A 19,351-nucleotide genomic window follows, 5' to 3' on the forward strand; every position below is an offset into this window, starting at 1 on the left:
TGAGCAATATCTATACCTTTTCTGGGTTTTGATAAGCTTACTTAGTCTTTCCACAGAGCTTCCAGTTCTTGGTTAAAATATGCTTATTAGCCGGAAAACAAAGCTATAAGATTAGTTTCTTGCTGTTTCTAGATGAACTGAAATTCTTGCAAAATCCTAATTTTCTGACATTTTGACTCAGCTACCTTAATATTGAAGTACAAAAAAAAAACAACAAAAAAAAAACCCCACACCAAAAAAACAAACCACAACAACAAACCAAAGTCTTAAGAAATCATGTATTTAGATAAAGAAGTATCTAGAAATGTTTTATGGACCAAATCTTGTAATCTTCTTGAAGCAAATGCTAAAATACCCCCTTTGCTTTGATGGTGATGTAGGATTTGATATTTCTTAAATTAACCTTTTGTTCACCAGCTCTGTTCAAAAAGAATGGGGGGACTTTCTTCACAGAAATGACAGGGAGTCCCAGTTTAAGGGGTTTTACTGTCATTTCATGGAGCAAGGCTCTCCAAAATAATAGGCACTTAATTACTTATTTGAAACAAAACATTTAGGTTACTTACTTTCTTGGGTAAAAAATTTTCCTTTGGGACAAACAGACTGTCTCTATGTTGTCATTTTTGTACAGGTTAATACTGAAAATCCTATTCCGTGACACGGTGTAACAGAGAAAAGGGAGGAAAAAAATGTGCTGTTCTCTCTCTCTTTTTTTTTCCCCCCTCTCCTTTCTTTCTCCTAGGATGGAGGTTGTTATGGAGATCTATTTTGTAAAGCACTGAAAACATACAATATGCTTTGCTTTGGAATTTATCGATTAAGGGATGCACATCTAAGTACTCCCAGCCAATGCACTAAACGGTAAGTCCAGTCTTTTAGAACATCTCTGCTTCACTGTTCTTCAGTCTTCTCAGTGAGGAAGATCCCAGTGCCTGTAATACATCTAAAAAAGAGCTTTTCTCTATTTTTTTACATAACTTTGCCACGAAAGCTAACTCTTTGAAGACTTCATGCTGACTCTTTAGCTGAGTTTAAATCATAGGCTGGATATCGCAGCGTAAGTTTTCAGCTAATTTTAATAAAATTTAAAATAAATTTTCAGAACATATCTTGTTTGATTTATGAAGAACCACTGCTTGAATACAAAGAAAGGATTTCAGGTTGCTTATATCAATCAGCTGTAAGTTACTGGATAATAATTTAGACAATAGTAGCTAGGCTTTCTTTTTTTTTTGAGTGCTCAGAAAATACTTCTGTGTGCTTCCCATTGGTAGTATCTCTATCTAAACCTTATTTCTTCCAGTAAATTGAAACCCTTCTCTTGGTAGGCTGCATATTTACATTGGTAGCACCAAGGCTGACTTCAGTGCTTTAAATAGAGCAGATACATTTCCATCTTTGCAAACTGAAAGCCATTTAATGGCTCACTTGAAATGTGTCTTAATGAAGTGCCTACTAGAAATACATGTACAGACGCATACCAGAACTATCACAAATCTACCATCTGTTACTGTTTCATTCTATACAAAAAGCATCATTATTGGTTGAACATGGCAATAAGCAACCTGCAGCTAACCAAAGTGGTTTCTTCTGTGAGGATTTGGACCAATTGGGTAGAAAAAATGATTTTCAGTTAAGATTTATACTGTCCTTACTACACATGGGATTATTTCTTGGACTAATAAGTGACTTCTGTCCCTGAGGCAGCTAAGCCAGATTTCTTATGAGCACTGAATTAATTTGAAAAGAAGTCATGAGCTTTGTGATCTGTTTTTACTCATTTCTTGCTTGAACAGAAAATAACTTTTGCCTTGCTCAAATATGTTTTTCACATATACGAAAAATTTAGCAGCATGGTCTATAAGCCCTTCCTACCCTGAAAACGGGTTACTTGAAGGTGAGGATTCTTGAAATTGATAGAGGTTTTACTTCAGGCTTGGTGTGTATACTTAGCAATGCTGGATTCTTGGATGTGTGGATTTCTCTTTATAAATGCTCTTTGAGGCCATGAATGTACATGTGGAAAGAATGAACAAAATTAAGCTCACTGCCAATTTGCTGATATATTTCACTTAACATGTTACTGGTTTCTGTCAATAGGTAGATTTGTTTGCTAGACTCATTGCATTCTGGTGCAGCTAGAGAAAGGAGGGTGATTTGTGTGGTGTCTTCTTTGAAAAATCATGACTTGATTCACTTGAAAAAGATCCTACTCAGACTGAGCCACAGAAAACATACAAAAAGAGATATCTGACGTAAGAAGGTCCTTAGTGGGTGTTATGTGAGCTAAAATGATGTACACACTGAAGGAAACAGAAACACAAAAATCTGGGTAAATGTTTATGAGATAACAACTGCAGAATAATTTTTTAGTATAAATCTAAACCTGCTTTCTCTTTTTTTCTTTCTTTCTTCCTTTCTTTTCAGTTATGTTATCACAAACCCACCATATGAATTTGAGCTCGTGCCGACAGACTTGATCTTCTGTTTGATGCAATTTGACCACAATGCTGGCCAGTCCCGGGCCAGTCTTTCTCATTCCTCCCATTCCTCCTATTCTTCCAGCAAGAAGAGCTCATCTGTTCACTCCATCCCATCAACAGCAAATCGACCGAACCGCACCAAGACCAGGGATTCCCGGGAAAAACAGAAGTATGTGCAGGAAGATAGACTTTGATATGTGTACCTGCTCCCACTGTGTGTGAAACTTGCATTCACCACCCATTCTCCACAGTTAATGTTTCCAGCAGTAACATTCCCTGTTTTCCCATGGAGTTCTCCCTTTTTGTACACATATTTTGCATATGTTTGACAGTGTGCATGTGATTGTCATTTTTATTTCACCGCCATAAAACCCTTAAGCACAACAGCAACAAAGCAGACGGACCAAAAGTTATTTATGATGCTAGGGGAGAAAAAAAATTCTAAACCCATAGGCACACTGAAAACATAAATAACTCACTGCAGTTACTCTACATCAGAAAACAGAGTATATTTAACACGAACACTTGCTCTTGATGTCAGAGTTACACAAAGAAAGTCATTTAGTGCAGAAATATTGATGTATGTTGCAATAGGTTTTTTTTTTAATATTCATATTTACAGGAGTCGCTACATTTATTTGAAGCTTGCAAAACTAACTCATAAAAACAAAAAACAAAAAACACACTGATTTTTCACTATCAAAGCTTATATTGTATAGAGCTTATGATCTTTGTATAGATTATTGCTACGCACCTGCTTTATACCAAAGCAACATCAGGGATTTTTCTGCTTGTTTAAGGTCTTTCTCTAAAATACTAGCCTTTTGGAGATAATGTCTTTTCCCCATAACACTGAAATGGTCTGGGCATGGAGCTGTAAAACTCCAATGGTTTAATTTAAGTTTAGAAAGAGTCTAATTGCGTATTAAATTATTATTCTGTCTATTTATACTGCCACATGAATAGCTATATTTTCTTTCACTTTTGACATTTGGGATAAAAAGCCATATGTATCATAAATATTGGATGTAAGTCATTAAAAATTGCCTTCCTGGGACTTTTACATCTTTAAAAGGTGAATTAGTCACCTTATGTACAGAATAAATAATGTTCAGAAAAGAGCAAGCATTTTTCTATGCTTAAGTATCAAATCTTGAGGAACTTTGTTCCTTTCCCCAGATGGTAGTTTAACTTTTCCAAGAAAGAGTGGGTGGTATAAATCTTCCAACGAGAGTCCTAATATGGAAAGATCCTCCAGAAATCCTGCTCCATGTTCTAGCTGGTTCTTTTCAACAGGTGCATGCCAGTACACAGGAATATAGGGGAAGACAACTGAGTGCCTTTCAGGTCTCTCCCATTTGGGAAGAAAAGGTGCTGTGCCTTAGACAGCTAATGAGCAGAACAGAAAGGCTGGGGTGGAAATATTCACTGTGCTGAGGCATCATGTTCTAGGTACTTGCCAGAGTTTGGTTCTTGCAGATTCTCACCAATGACACACCTAGCCAGCCAAAAGTTGTGTCAGGGACTTAAATAAAGTAGTGGAAAGGAACATATCCTAGACAGCCATAGAAATTATACTTCCAGCTTTTTTTTTTTTTAGTTTCAAATGCCAATCTTTTGAAATATAGAACTAGTTCTAGGTGGTATGAAGAGTTTCCCAGGGTAAGGACGCCAGCAACACATACCACCTCCCTGGCTACCCAGCAAGAAAGCATGTAGACTGAAAATAAATATTTACATGTAGGAGTGATTAGCATTGTAACTGCCAACCCAGACAAGGTGCTTTTATGGTTAGTATTGTTTTCTACCTTCCCTTTACCCAAGCATGATAATTTTGAAGATTTGCTTGCTGTGTGAGTTGACAATTAAGCCAAGCACTTTTACTGACAAAACCTGGAACCATATAAGTGGGCTACAGAGAGTCCCACTGTACAGTGTTAAGTGTAATGATTGGAATACAGTATATGTGTGTGCATTCAAATGCAGCTGTAAGACCTATCAGTGAAATATGTTGCAAATTATGGATCCACCCCTGCAAATGAGTCTATTACAGTTGCTCTTCATCATAAAGACAAATTCTTTGTGTTTCTTTTTGTGAAGAAAGTTATCACATTTTGCCCTAAGAATATTTATTATTACAAGGATGTGCCAGTTAAAGTGCTCAACAGGAAATACGAGTTTAAAAGCATTGTAAAACTTACATAGCTTACTTCTTTCTCTAAAGTGCAACAAGGATGAATAGAATGGGCCAAGGTATGACAATTAATGGTTCTGCATGACCTAGCAACTGCTGTGGGTTTCCTTCTATAACTTTGTCCTTGTGAAAACTTGTGAAATTAAAAAAAAATAGTTACAAACTTTATTCAGTTATTGGTTTGTTTGTTTGTTTGGTTGTTTTGTTGGTTTGCCCTTTTTTTTCCCTCCAAACCAGAAGTAAAACTGGCTGCTGCTGCTGCTGTTGCTCAACCCTGTTTTATTTTTTTATCCTCTCATCTGCTTGCCTTTCTAATTGCACGTGTCCTTTTGTAAACACCCAGGTTCCTGCTCAATGAAGATTCCTACCCTGGTGCAGACATTGCTTTAATTTCCCATTCCCCATTCCAATTCCTTTCCTCCTTCCCTCTCCCTACTCCCCTCTCCCCTGTGTATCTTCATGAGCATCTTTTTATGTTGGCAATATTGACTGAAGATAGTAGAGAGCAGTTATGCATTTTGGAAGAATGTTAATGGCTTTGACACCAAAATGCTTTTCCATTAATGTTTCATCTGTTTTCCATTTAACAGAGGAAGGAAAAGTGTTAATATGAAGCCACTTGTCACATACTACATAATGATTTTATAAAAAAAAAAATAGTATTTGTATAACTATGCAGCTCAAATAGAAAAAATATAAACAGTGTATATTAGAGAAACAACTCGTCTACTTTGTGAGTAGTAGAAGAGAAATACCTAATATGGATGCAGACCTGAATTCTTGAAATCACATTTGAAGTCTAATTCTCCTCCATCTTCTGTCTTAAAGTCAGAAGTTTTGACTTTTAGTTATATCATGTGCAATTTTCACTGCTAATGATAGTCAAATTGATCAAATAGTTTACTATAGTGCTGAAGATTTTCTAATACAGACATACTAATGAAATTGGGAGGTTGGTCATTAGAAGTAGAGGAATTTTTAAATCAACTATGTTATGTTGTCATTTTTTTTTTTTTTTATTGAAAAGTAACAGGAAATCTCCAGTTTCTTCAGAAAACTATCCCAAATCAAACATGCTTAGTAACTAAGTACTTAGTAACTAAGATGTTAATTTTTATTTGTTTGTAATAAGAGCATGAGGCCTTTAGAACCTTCAGGGATGCACTGGGATGCTGATATAGCCCATTGCAAACACAGGTGTTTCAGAGGAAAGCAAATGTTCTCTGCTTTCTGATACATTAAGTAAGCTGTTCCAACATCTCTCAGGTGATGCTGTCAAAAACAAACGTGTCAAATAGCATAGGAAGATCAGGAACATTCTTGAACACCTCTTAAAGAAAAAAAAAAAATAGAAAACCATGCCTGTTCTCACTATAATGTAGAAACACATATGGTAAGGACCAATATACATATGCCAGAAGGGAGAGAAAGAGAGTGAACATGACAGAGAACTTTAAAAAAAAAAAAAAAAAAAAAAAGCTAGTGAATATAACAATATATGAAGACTTAAAAAAAGGTTTTTCTGGGCTGATTTAAAGAAAAGTGTAAGTAGTGTGTTTAAGATACGTAAAAATCTGTGCTGAGACTTTGAAAAACATATCAAAGCCAGACTGTGATCATAACAAAAAAAGATTGAAATGTGTGCAAGGAATTCAAGCAGGACATTTAGTAACTGGGAGCAGAATATCTTAGTGGCCAAGAGTAAAAAATTAGTGTCAAGCTCACATTTCAAAGGTAAGTATAGAGGTTGATGGGCTTTCACAGGAGATTTTTCATTATATGGTCAAAGACAATTTTAAGAGCAGAAAAGGAACAGGAAAGATGTAAAGCTGGGTCCAAGCATTTGATGTTGGAGATGATAATGCCTGGATCAAGGTTTCAGCACCAGCAAAAAGAAATTTAAACAGCAAAAGAAATTAGAGTTTATCAGTTTCTTCATTTATTATTTATTTTCTGTATTTCTACTTGCCAGGTAAAGGCAAAAGAGACTAAATAGTATTGTTTTAAAGATCAGCTCCTTGGATATCAGTTTTATTGTAAAGATTAACATATAAATATTCGCCTTGTTTTCAAAATTCTGAGGAAAAGCCGGACAATGGAAGTGCTTTGCACAGACTGCTGAGAAACAGTTCACTTCATCCCTGATCCTTGGCACTCACACAGTTCCCCCTTTCTTGCTATGAGATAGAATTAACTTGCATCAAGTTCTGTTTGTAAGGGAAATTTTGTTCACCATGTGTTAAAAGATAAGCTAGAGATAAAAGTTCACAGTGCTTAACTTGCCTCAAAATCATTTTGAACACAAACCATTAGAAAACTGTTAGTTTGAAATTGTTGATGTGATCTTGCAAGGATTTTAAAACATGATAACCATCACACTTTACACCTCTCTGAAAGGTTAGTTTAATCGTATATCACATAAAATTGGTTTCCACAAATGCATAATGGTTCATGTGTCACACTTGAACTAAATGGTTTTTTAAATGGAGCTGAAATTATTTTGATGTGTACACATTCCCAGATTTTTTTTTCTACAACCTTTCTTAAACCAGCCACCATCAGGAACTATTCCCTTAAAGTCTCATTAATAATTCAGATGTTCTGATGACTTTAAAAGATCTATGGAATTGAGGCTTTTTTTTTTTTTTTTTTTTTTAACTGCTTGACAAAAAGATAAATGAATGTAGAAAGAAGCGGTAGGAGTCTGGCGAGCTGTAGATCATCTCTGAACAGATTGTAACTTTATCATTCTGTCAGGAAGAATAATTTAAAGCACTTAATCAGTTAGCTTCAGTGTGCAGGATGTAACATTATGAATTCCTATCGTCCAATCTGTTCAAATCAAAGGGAACTTAATTATAATAGGTAAGAGCGAGAGAGATGGGAGATTGAACATGGTTCAGGCTCGGGGAACTTTAAGGGGGCAGGGAACTATTTACCCTGATGAGTAGAATATTTTAAGAATTAGTAAAATACATTTTAGAAAATTACAAGAAAAACAATACAGTAGTTCTGGTTACCCTTACTAATAAGCCACTAATGATTAATATGATTCAATTTTTTTCAATTTTTTTTTTTTTTTAAGCATGAGCACAGGTAACATAGCTGAATTAAAAAAAATTGAATAAACTCTTATGAGTTCCTTATCAGGTATAATTGTTGAAATTTCATATTCACAAAAGTGACTGAGAAGTCCAGTCATTCTGGAAATAAAACCATTTCTTTAGAGGTCCTTAGTTGCTTATTTTTATGCACTTGTGCCCAGGTATTTCTCCTTTATTCTTCCTAGTCTTCCAGTTTCTATTTGCTCCACCTCCTGAGCTTTTGTGCTCAGTGCTTGGGTTTTGAAGGTGGATTTTGCTTTGCTTATTGTTATTTATTTATTTAAAATGAGCACTCCTTCCACTCTTGCCCTGATACCAGCACAGATACAGCAGCATGTCACTGGTAAGCAAAAGTGGCAGTTTGTATTAAATGAGACACTAAAGCTTCTGAAGCATTTTAAGTTCCCCATTGGAATGAGAAGTAGTTTGTACATGTAAGAGCAGCAGCTCTGCTGTGCCCCAGTTGCAGAATCCCATCCCCAGAACCATTCGTATCCACTACTCTGCATATCCACCTCTGGAATTTGGGGAAGGTGGGTGAGAATGGAGACCCCATTCACAAATGCTTGTCAAAGCACAAACAGCTAATGGCCATAAACCACTGTAAGACTAGGAATTTCTAAGTCTGCGAATAGAGCTATCTTGTAAATTTGCACACCTGTAATTAAGAAATGACAGCAGTGATTGCTCTCTAAAAGGTTTAAGAAAAAATAAGAAAAAATTATTTTGCCTTTTTTTTTTTTCTTTTGTGAATTCTAAGAAGTTTTTTTTGTCTGCATCTGCATATGAACAACTCAATGTAGTGCTTCCAGTCATAAGCAGGTAGGGAATGGCTGCAAAGCTGCAGCGTCTAAGCATCCTCACGTCCTCCCATATTGCTCCCAGCCCAACCTAAATCAGTACCATAAAATTCTTCCTATCTTCATGAAAACAGACACTACCCAAATACGTTAGAAAGAACATTTTCCCCTCTGATCTTCCTTTAAGCCCTTCCTTTGCCTTGCTGTCATGTATCACTACCAAGCCATTCAGGATTAACTTGCTCCCCTACTACAGTCATCTGTAGCATCATGTGTGTTCCATGCCCCTTCACAAAGTGGAGAGCTCAGCAGCGCCCAAGCATTCAGATTGCTAAGTAGCAATATACTGGCTATCCTGTGCAAGAATGCAGCCACCTGGCAGCATGAATACAGGCCCAATTTATTCTAGCACCAATTGTGGAAAGTTCTTTACATTCTCCTGCACAATTTCTGAACCATCAGCAGTGACCACCCTGAGGCTGAAATGGTTCAGAAAACCTCAAACTTTTTAGGTGCTCCTCCATATATGGACTTGACTTGTGCTCTTTTCTGCATTACTTTTACTCCATATGCTCTCCCTGGCTTCTCAGTTTAGCCTTTTATTTGTATCATTTTTTTCCAATAACGGAATCAGAGGGTGTTCACCTGAGCATGAAGAAAAAGGAGCTATCTTTTACATTCAACAAGCAAACTAACATATTGACAATTTTCTTCAGCTTATAGTATCAAATCTGCAAACATGTCATCCTCCTTTCATGAAAAAAGTATTTTCAGAGGTATTAATCTAATGCACTGTGCTTCTAGTAATTAGTCAAAGTCACCTCCTATTGATTGCCTTTTTCTATAAACTTTACTGACTGCTCTCCCACCTTTTTTTTTTTTTGATGTTTTTTATATGTATGTGCTTCACTAATTAAAACTCTCATTTTTCCTCCTTATTCTGTCTCTACCCATTTTGCTCTTTAGCAGAAAAGAAATGGTTTACAGATGAGCCGGATAATGCCTATCCCAGAAACATTCAAATCAAGCCCATGAGCACTCACATGGCCAATCAGATCAATCAATATAAATCAACAAGCAGCTTGATACCACCAATCAGAGAAGTTGAAGATGAATGTTGACTCCTTTGAGGCCAGAACTATTTTTTTAAAGCCTGACAAACTTCATGAATGGTGATGTGACATTTATTCCTCTTACATGCTGAACCACTGATGGAGAAGTTAAGAAGGGCAAGCTTAACGGGAAAATAAAGTAGACAGATCTCTGTTTGTCTGCCTTTAATATTGCTTCCACGTATTTTGGAAACTATTATTTCATTTATAAATGAACATAATCAAAACTAGTCATGTATAGCCTCTAATGTTTTAAATTATTTTTGTTTATTAGAAAAAAAATATATTTTTCTTTTTTTTTTTTTTTTCCCATTGTCAAGTATTTCCCTTAAAAAAATCAAAGAAAAAAACTGCATATGTGGCCAGACTCCTAAGAATTTAAAAACCCCCAAACCTCACTCTTTGGTTTAAAGGAGAATGATGGTCACAGTTATAAAAACATGTAATTAAGGGGGACAAAAGATATATTTGCAAAAAAAAAAAAAAAGAAAAAAAGAAAAAAAAAAAACCAGAAGAAAAAAGGTCCAACTTGTATTTTAGTAAATCAAAAAAAAAAAAAGAAGAAAAAAAAAAAAGGAACAGTTCACCGAAATGTTTCTTTACTGGCGGATGTGTATTTTGTTCCACATTGACACCAGCTCTTAATAAACTGAACTTATTTATTTTTGATGTTGAAAGTTATATTTTCCTACATGCAACATTCTTCCAAAATATTCTTTGTTTTGTTACCACACACGGATCATCTTAATTGCCAGTGATGTTGAGGTCCAACAACCCCACGCACTCTGTGCCCTCTCCTCTCCACACCACTTGCGCACACACACTCCCCCAGCATCCTTGATCACTTTCTGCCACACTAGCGCAGTGACCGCCAGTACCCTAAACCAAAGGCTGCATAGATAAGTTGCTCATAGACAGCACTTGCTATCAATGGTGAATCTGACAATTCCACTCTGCTTCCCAGCAGCAGTTGCTAATTCCAGGAAGGCAAGCTTGGCAATTCCTCTTCTTTTGCCATGTATTTCAGTGCTTTAATCCAGAGTGCTTAAACAGTGTGTGATATCATAAGTTATAAGTCTTCTCATCAACCATATTTTTTTGGTTCCTTACCTCAGAAGTGCTGATGCCATTGCATCATTCGTATTTGGTTCAAATTCTTCCTGATATTTGTAGAGGTTTAGCTCCAGATCTTTGCACTTAGGTGATATCTCATACCCTGGTAAAAGGCACTGAATCTCCTTTTGGTGAGCTCAGATCAGGATAAAAACTGGTTTAGTGTCAGCTCCATAACCTTACAACATGCCGTTCTCAGTTAATTCCTACACACAGCAACACTTTTTTTTTTTTTGGTTTAATGTAATCTATATTCACTTTGCTAGGACACAACACATAAAAGTACAGAAATAACCAATTAAAAAAATAAAAGCAATGAATGTATTTATTATGATAATTTACAAAAGGCCTTTGATGGGTGCCTTTTGTGTTAGTAGTTTCACGAAGTTGCCAACAAGCTTTACAGTCGTCAGAAAAAATGTGATGTTTCATGTCTGTGCTGCAGTATGTATCCACCCAAGCATTTGATGTTCTAAATGACTCAATAACTCTCTCTGTCTCAAATTAGCAACATCTAACACAATTGTCTGAAGGAAAAAAATAAAAGAAAAAATAAAATTTTAAAAAAGGCTGAGCTAATAAGGATTAAAACAAAAAAGCATAGGACCCATTCATCAGGAAAGGCAGGTTTTCATTGTGCAGGTTAACTTTAGGCTTTGTAATTTTGCAGAATTGTTGAACAAACACCACAATAAAACATACTGTGGTACTTTTAGAGAAATATCAGTGAATCAAACAAATACAAAGCAGATGAATTTATTGTGAAAACAATGATGTCCAGTATGTAATCCAACATTTAAGGTAAACTATCTCAGCTTTAATGTTTGTCCACTGGCTGCAGTACAAATATAACCATACTAACACCTAATAGGCTTTATTCTGGAGTGACTTCTTGGACTGTGATTACTTTGTTGTTACATTTTGTAGAGTAGCTATTTAAAGACAATAACAAGACTTGTTAATACAGTATCTGTAAAATTGGATTGTTTAAAATATTTCACTCTCCTACAAAGCAACAATGTAAGCAGTTTTCTCATTATTAGTTAGGGCATTTTAACCCATTTCACAGGTCCCAAAACAAAAGATTATTCTGATGAGTTCTTCCAATCTATGCTGCTTCAGCTAGTGACACATTATAATCTATATCCAGTTTCTACTTTGGGTCATGTTAAGCCTTTACTTCGAAGTCAGTGCTCCTTTTTCATTTATGAACTGTATTCATATTATAAGCAAAACAAACAACAACAACAAAAAAGCTGGTACTGAGTACAGGAGAATTTTTGAAATTTGCATTCAACTTCACCAAGTAGATGTGGTTGTGTTTTTTTTTGTTGTTGTTTTGTTTTTTTGTTTGTTTGTTTGTTTTTTTTCCTGTAGAAGATTGGTGTTTGTTGTAGGGGCATAGAACATTATATCTTATACTTTATCATATACAGTGCCATTTCTGAGTGTCCTTCCTTCAGAAGGGAGCATTCACTGGGTAAAACATACTAATGAATCAAATACAACACTGCTACCTAGCTAAGGTTGGTGTGTCTTTGTCTGGTTTAACTGTTACACCCCAAAATATCATGCTACCAACTTGTACGTAGATAAAGGACAAGATCTAAATACACTTACACTGTCTGTCAGCAAAGATAGTTCCACACGTAATGATAGATAAGAACAACACCTGCAGAGAGCGAGAAAAACAAGTATAGTTAGAGTTTAGCATTTCTCATTTATAGAAAAGCTAAGAGCACTCAATAATCTTTTGTTACTCCTCTTTTTGATGATCAAAGACACAGGACTGACTTCTGGCAATTAGATGGCAGAACATGAAGGAAACCTGTTGGACATCTTTGGCATTCAGCCATTAAAGGCTACAATAAGGTCAGCACCAGTATTTGGATGTAGGCAAACGGCCTAAGTGACAGCTGACAAACCATATGATATCTCATGTAGAAATGTTTTTGATCTTTATTAATAATTCTTACTCCTTCCTCAAAAGACAACAACAAAAACCAAAAAAAAGATGAAAAGAAAAAAAAAAAAGGAATTCCAGTTTTTCATTAATTGCCTACACAATTAACACTCACCAAAGAATTCTGGGGTTTTTTTGGTAACTCAGATAGAGAGTGTGTCTCTGAGTGTGTTTGCATCGATGCATGTTCACACATATGTATGTGTGGTCATGCATTCATACATATATATATATATATATATATATATAAAAGGTGGTGTGCACGTGTTTGATACAGTCATCACAAGAAGATGGTCATTTTTAAGGGGGTAGGGCTGGGTGAAGAAAGACACAAAGAAAAAGAAAAACTGTGACTTACAGACTAGCACATGGAGAAATTGTACCTACTGTTTCTTCTTGGTTTGATCCAAAAAAGCAGCCATTCCTGTTAGTTAGGTTAATGGTTCACAGTCCACTGCAGAAAACTCTCTCACTGCTGAAGGAGATGTGTGCTCCTGGCTCCTCCTCAAACCCATGCACAGGCATACTCCCACATTTCCAGAAAGTCTGCTCCTGGTTATTATTTAAATTTGGCCCCTGAAGCCTGTTAAACACTAAGATGAAAGGCTAAAATTGTCTTCTGATGAGGTGTTGTTTGGGTGCCAAGCACAGCAAAAGTTAAGATATAAAGAAAACAAGATATTCAGAGTCTAAATGCAGTTTTTTAAGGCCTCCATGTAAGATGATAACTATACAAAGTATTTATTACTGGGGGGAAAAAAAATGCAAACATTTCCTTGCATTTTTCAAAAACTTTCTAAAACTGTCACCTGCATTTTAACATCTTTTCTTCTTTCAAATCAGCATTGATGGCCAGACAGTAGAAGGTACATGTGGCAGAACATACAAACCACTTGAAGTGGGGCATGATTAGTTATAAGTGCTACAGGTTAATGAACAACCTTCTTACTCCACCTGTAACACAATGGGACCCTGCAGCTGTAAGCATGTGGCTATTTACAGTTCATCTTTGATGGGAAAGCAGGTGCTGCTTATACACAGTGAAGGCCAGGAGCTTCAGGATAATGAGGATCCTGTGACCCTTATTAAGCCACACAGATGTATTGAAGAGTCATCAGCAGCTTACATGCTGTTGTAGCAGGCAGGTAGGTTTAGTCCCACTAAAGATATTTTTTTCCCTATTTTTGAATTTTAAAGAAGGCAAACACCACCCAATGACTTAGGCAGCACAGATTTGAAAAGACTTAATTGGCCTCAGCCAAATGTGGAAAAGGGGAAAAGTAGTTTGTGTGTGATGTACAGGAGACACTACAAAAGCATTGTCTGTAGCCTTTTATTATAGGCTGTTGGGTGGTAGTCAGCAAGCTGGTGGTTGTTCTTTGGGTTTTTTTGGCCAGTGTAAGAAAGATCTGCATTTCTTGAACTCTTCACAGAGTAGGAGAAGAGAAAAATTATAATAGCATGTTCTCATTCTGAAAAGACTGTATTTGTTGGGGTTTGTGTGTGTGTAAACTACATCTAACAACTACTGCAATAATTGGATGCATAACTAATGTATAGTAAAAAAGCAATAATTTATAAATGGGTAATTATGCATGTTTTCACTGCTTGGTCACTCACTGGCAAATCCATAAACATGTAGCAACTTCCCTGTTCTAGCTGACTTACATGGGCTCAAAGTTAAAAACAGAGCAGGTGCGTAAATGGTTTTATCAAGAAGTATGTTCGTAAGGGCTTCTGGATCCCACATTGAGTTCAGAGTGTGTGGAGGGGTATTTTGTTTTTAAAGCTGTTATCATTGTGCGTTTTCTTAGCACCAAAAGAAGCGTGCATCTGACTTCTAATCTCTAGTCTCAAATGTGCTTAAACAAAACAACCAAGTGTGTGAAAGGCAGTGTTATTCAATGTGAAAACAGAAATCCTTTCCTGTATTACATTGGGTTGGCCTGGGAATATCTGTCAAAGTCAATGGCCAATGCATAGAAAAATTCAGGGTAAAGAATAGTTCTTTATTTTCCCTGCCACCTCAACCACCAATATCCCCAACATTTGAATAAGCACTTTTTTTTTTCTTCATTCTAGGGGTGTTAGAACAATCCCAGGTTTAGGGGATATAGTGCTTTTAAATTCATTATATATGCACACCAGGTCTCCTAATATTCTGTTAGCAGGCATAATATTTGTAGTACTTTTGTACTGAGCAATACTTGTAGGTGTGGGTACAGTCCCCATCTGAAATAATGGAAGGAATGGAGTAGCTGTTCAGCTGTTGCTGCCGCCTAGGATGGTACGTAGGTCTATAGTATTGACAACTCTGCCCCGGCATTTATCAAAGCTGTATTATACAAGTAATGTAGCTATTCTGCACAGATATTCTCTCCTATAGAACATGCACCCACATTGAAACGATATAGTTTATAATGTGCAGTAGTCTATATAACCAAGTAAATTCCACTGAAGTTAATAGAATAGGACTGCTGGACTAAAGTATCTATTTTATATAATGGTCAAAATGAGAAGGGGAAGGAAGAAAAAAACCCAAAATATAAAATACCTTCTTTTTAATCATTTTGGGTCTAATTAAGAAGAACATCTAACTTAAGAAGCTAACCACAGTAACGCTGCATCTAATTAGAACCCTAGTGAGGTTGGGAGAAAACTTCTTACTGCTTCAGCCAATGCATTTTAGAGGAGGTTTTTATAATGTTAAAAAAAAAAATCAACAAACACCACCAACACAACATATATGCAGCTAAATATATGTAATAGAAAAGATTTTTTCAGAAATTAAAGATTTGTCATATGAGCACTTTGTTGGCTGGACAATAACTAACAGGAACTACACGAAAAGGTCATCAGATGTTATCTCAAGTTTTCCTTAAGTAGGAGTTATAAAGTACTGCTTCTGCCATGGTATAGCTTGGGACACATACACTTATCCAAAAAAAAAGAAAAGTTGAGGTAACTTTAACTGCTGCACTTCTGTAGAGTTCAAAGCTGATAGTTTTTTCTTCCTTCAGAAAAAAATACACATACACACGAACACATATATAGAATATATTTTGATGGCTACTCATGTCTATTTAATTATGGTTTGGGAGTGGGGTGGAGGGATGTAAACTGAGAACCAGCTATCATCTTAACTTAAAAGTTCATCAAGAAAAAGGAGTATGACTTCATCATTTTACTTTGTACCATTATGGGTTGGTGAGAGAGAACAAATGCTGGTGCTCAGAAATGATCTACCTGACTTTGTCATATGTAATATCCAGTGATAAATATATTGTCCTGTAAAAAAGGTTTGTACATAACTTGTACATGGTTTCATTTTGTATTTTTCTCAGATTAAAATTTATGTATTTGTGTTCTAAAAGCAGGAGAGATTGTTGTGTTTTCTTTTTTCCTCTTCAAGACAGGATTTGTCCCATAAAGTTATGCAACATGCATCACCAAGTAATGAATAATACTTTATTCACTAAAATAATGCTATTAATACTTCAAACTTAAGCCTAACCCAGCTGTTTACTCTTCAGAATCAGCCCCTTCCTAATAGTAATTAACATCAGCTGCCACAGAGAATCCTGTGAGGGTTGTAAGTGAATAATTCTGCAGTAACAACAAACGTCACGCTAACACCAGTCATATAGTCAAATACAATTATAAGCTGGTATGATTTAGCTACTTTACGTGGTTGAACAGAACATCTCATGGAACCTTTAGCTCCAACATAGGTCAGGTTATGATGGATTGACAATTTTGCTAAGCAGTCCAAAGATTTTCTAACATCTCATGACAAGTACATTTGAAATTTATTTGAAAGATCCAGACTATGCTTCTTCTATTGCAGTGCAGGAAGTAGGTATAATCCTACACGCAACTGTACGGTTGTTTTAAGTTGTTTAAGAATAATTTAGTCTCCTGTTGGAGTCTGTAAGATTGCATGCATGTGGCTGGCATTTTGCTATTTAAAATAACCTTATCCTTAAAGTTAACATCATTAATCTTCTGTGCAGCAGCATCACCACAGTGATTTGTAATCAACCACAGTATGATAAACCTTGTTTTGATTCTGAATCATAGAGAGGAAAGAAGAGCAAAGCACTGCAAAATACTCAGTTAAGCATCCAAAAAAAACCCCAAAAGTCCAAATAGTTAATTCAATCCTAACTTGGACCTGGTATAAAATGGCTACACTGGTGTTTTCTAAGCAAATAGATTGTTTCGGGGGGAAGAAAAACAAACAAACAAACAAACAAACAACACAAAATCAATGCACAACAGTATTTGTGCAGGACTATGGAGAACTGTGTAACAAACAGGTTCAGCACCTCTGTCAGTGAAGAAAACTGGTCCAGCCCTTACCTGTCAAAACCATCCTTAGGTATTTTCACTGGAGAAGGTAGTTTGTGTACCATAAAAACCTTGATGTTGGCCTAGAGCAGTTTAATGAAAGGACTACTCTGTGTTAGTAAATCTGCACGGAGATGTATACTAGGTGTACTTTAGATCTTACTCCTCCACATCATGCCTTTGTGGTGTCAGGCACTAATTAGTAAGCTTGACTTCTAATTACTGAAGACAAATGATAACAAGAAAGTGAGGCACAACCATGTAAGCCACCAAGAACAGGTATCCATTTTAAGATGAGAAGATAATTCTTCATCACAGGTTTAATCTGCTTCCTGCACAAGGATCCATATCACAAAATAAGTATTTATCCATACATAGTCATTCATTAATATATGAACGTGCATTTGGATGTGAATATTTTTATCTCTACATATATGTCACTACCTAATAATTTTTTTAGGGTCTTGACTGGTAAATGGCACAGTTTGCTGCCCATAGAATAGCTAAACTAAGAAGCTGTTTTGTTGTGTATCTACAGTCCTGTTTACTCACTAGTACAAAGGTTAGGCTGAGCAGCACCCTTTGCAGTTCCTCTGAAATGATGTGGTAGTCCTACTCAGCAAGTGGTTGCACTGAATGAACAGGCTGCTCACACCTTTTCTGGACTATGAGGCAGTACTACTAGTCTTTCACCATACTTCAATTAGGATGCAATTGCCTTTTGCTGTATATGATGATAAATATAAATTTTGCTTTAATCTAGGGAGATAATTTTAAAGGCAAGGTCAAACTTGCCACACACACACAAAGACTCTCAAATATCCTGGGACTAAACTGACTGCCAGTGTGTTGTGGTTTAACCTCGCTGGCAACTAACCACCACATGGTGGGATGGAAGAGAGAATCGGGCAAGGAAAAGTGAGAAAACTCAGCATTATATACTGAACATGATGTCATATGATATAGAATATCCCCTTGGTCAGTTGGGGTCAGCTGTCACAGCTGTGTCTGCTCCCAGCTTTTTGTGCTCTCCAAGACTACTCACTGGTGAAGTGGTATGAGAAGCCAAAAAGGCCTTGTCTCTGTGTAAGCACTGCTCAGCAATCATTAAAACATTCCTGTATTATCAACACTGTTTCCATCACAAATCCAAAACACAACCCCATACTGGCTACTAGGAAGAAAATTAACTCCACCCCAGCGAAAAGCAGCACATAGGGCCACAGTATCTGGCTAAAAGGAGATCCTAATCCAAACAGGAATGTGAAGCCACTGTATGATCTGAACAGGTTAAGGAAAAAAAAAAAAACAAACCACAACATGAGAAGGAAGATGGAAGTAATGTAACTTGCTATTGAAATGGAAGACATTTCAGCAATTCCTACCACACTATTCTTTTGTAGATGTATATAAAAGCTGTGATATGACTTGCAGTAAAGTATATGAATAGCCTCAGAAAGCTTGAGATGTTACTGCCTCAAATGCTGCGTGCCAGGCAAAGGATGCAAGTGAATCCTGCTACAGTGCAAGAGAAAAACCCATGCTACCCTACAGTGCAAGAGAAAAACCCATGCTACCCCAGAACTGTCCTAAGCAAACTGGGATGTGAGGCACTTACACATATGTATCTTGCTCAAGTGATAGGGTGGGTGGAAGGAGGGAAGCTTCAGGTCCAAATCAACAGCATAGTTTCTCATCCAGAGCCCTTTGCTGGGCCTGCTTGCTTACCTGGCTCACTGTTTGCTGGTGCTGCCATATGTAATCACACCTGGGGAGCTTGGAGAAAGGCTGCATGGCTGGGACCTGCACCTTCTTCGCCTGGATTTGTTATCAGAAATAATTGATTATGTAATCGCATCCTATGGAGATAGATAAATTACAAATGTGAGTGAAATCAAGTAAGAAAATCTCTACAGTGTATTGGAAGAAAAGGACCTGTGCATTCAGGGTGAGTATTTGATAAAACTTTGCAGATTTTGATCCTGGCTCTTCCATCCTCAAGAATCCTCTTCAAGAATGGTGACTGACAGGGGATTGAAACCTGTTACTATCCACATCAAGGGACCAAAAGTAGAAAATACAGAAAGTGATATCTTCATGTCTGTTTTCTGTCACTTATCTGCCTCCCTCCTAGGGAGGAACTTGATTTCTGAAGCAAGCAGTTACTCTTAAAATGCAAGTAGTGCTGACATACGCTGGCCTTTATTAAATCAATTGCTCTGAGTTAATATT

At 36.5% G+C, this 19,351-nt stretch overlaps 1 protein-coding gene across 7 annotated transcripts in view; it reads left to right on the forward strand.

Annotated features, from left to right (window-relative positions):
- The window catches only part of KCNMA1 (potassium calcium-activated channel subfamily M alpha 1), a 474,521-nt gene extending 461,000 nt beyond the window's left edge, over positions 1–13,521 (forward strand). For 2 of the 7 annotated variants that reach the window (XM_082054432.1, XM_082054433.1), the window contains exons 27-28: positions 743–861; positions 2,428–7,079. In XM_082054432.1, coding sequence (XP_081910558.1) covers positions 743–861; positions 2,428–2,677 — 369 coding nt within the window. In that variant the 3' untranslated portion in view covers positions 2,678–7,079. Of the gene's footprint in view, positions 1–742; positions 862–2,427; positions 7,080–9,547 lie in introns of those variants that run through there. The other 5 variants (XM_082054435.1, XM_082054436.1, XM_082054430.1 and 2 more) reach the window with 5 other exon arrangements.
- The last annotated feature ends 5,830 nt before the right edge of the window (positions 13,522–19,351 follow it).

This window comes from Streptopelia decaocto, assembly GCF_964273445.1.
Source record: "Streptopelia decaocto genome assembly, chromosome: 5".
In the NCBI taxonomy this organism is placed as follows: domain Eukaryota; kingdom Metazoa; phylum Chordata; class Aves; order Columbiformes; family Columbidae; genus Streptopelia; species Streptopelia decaocto.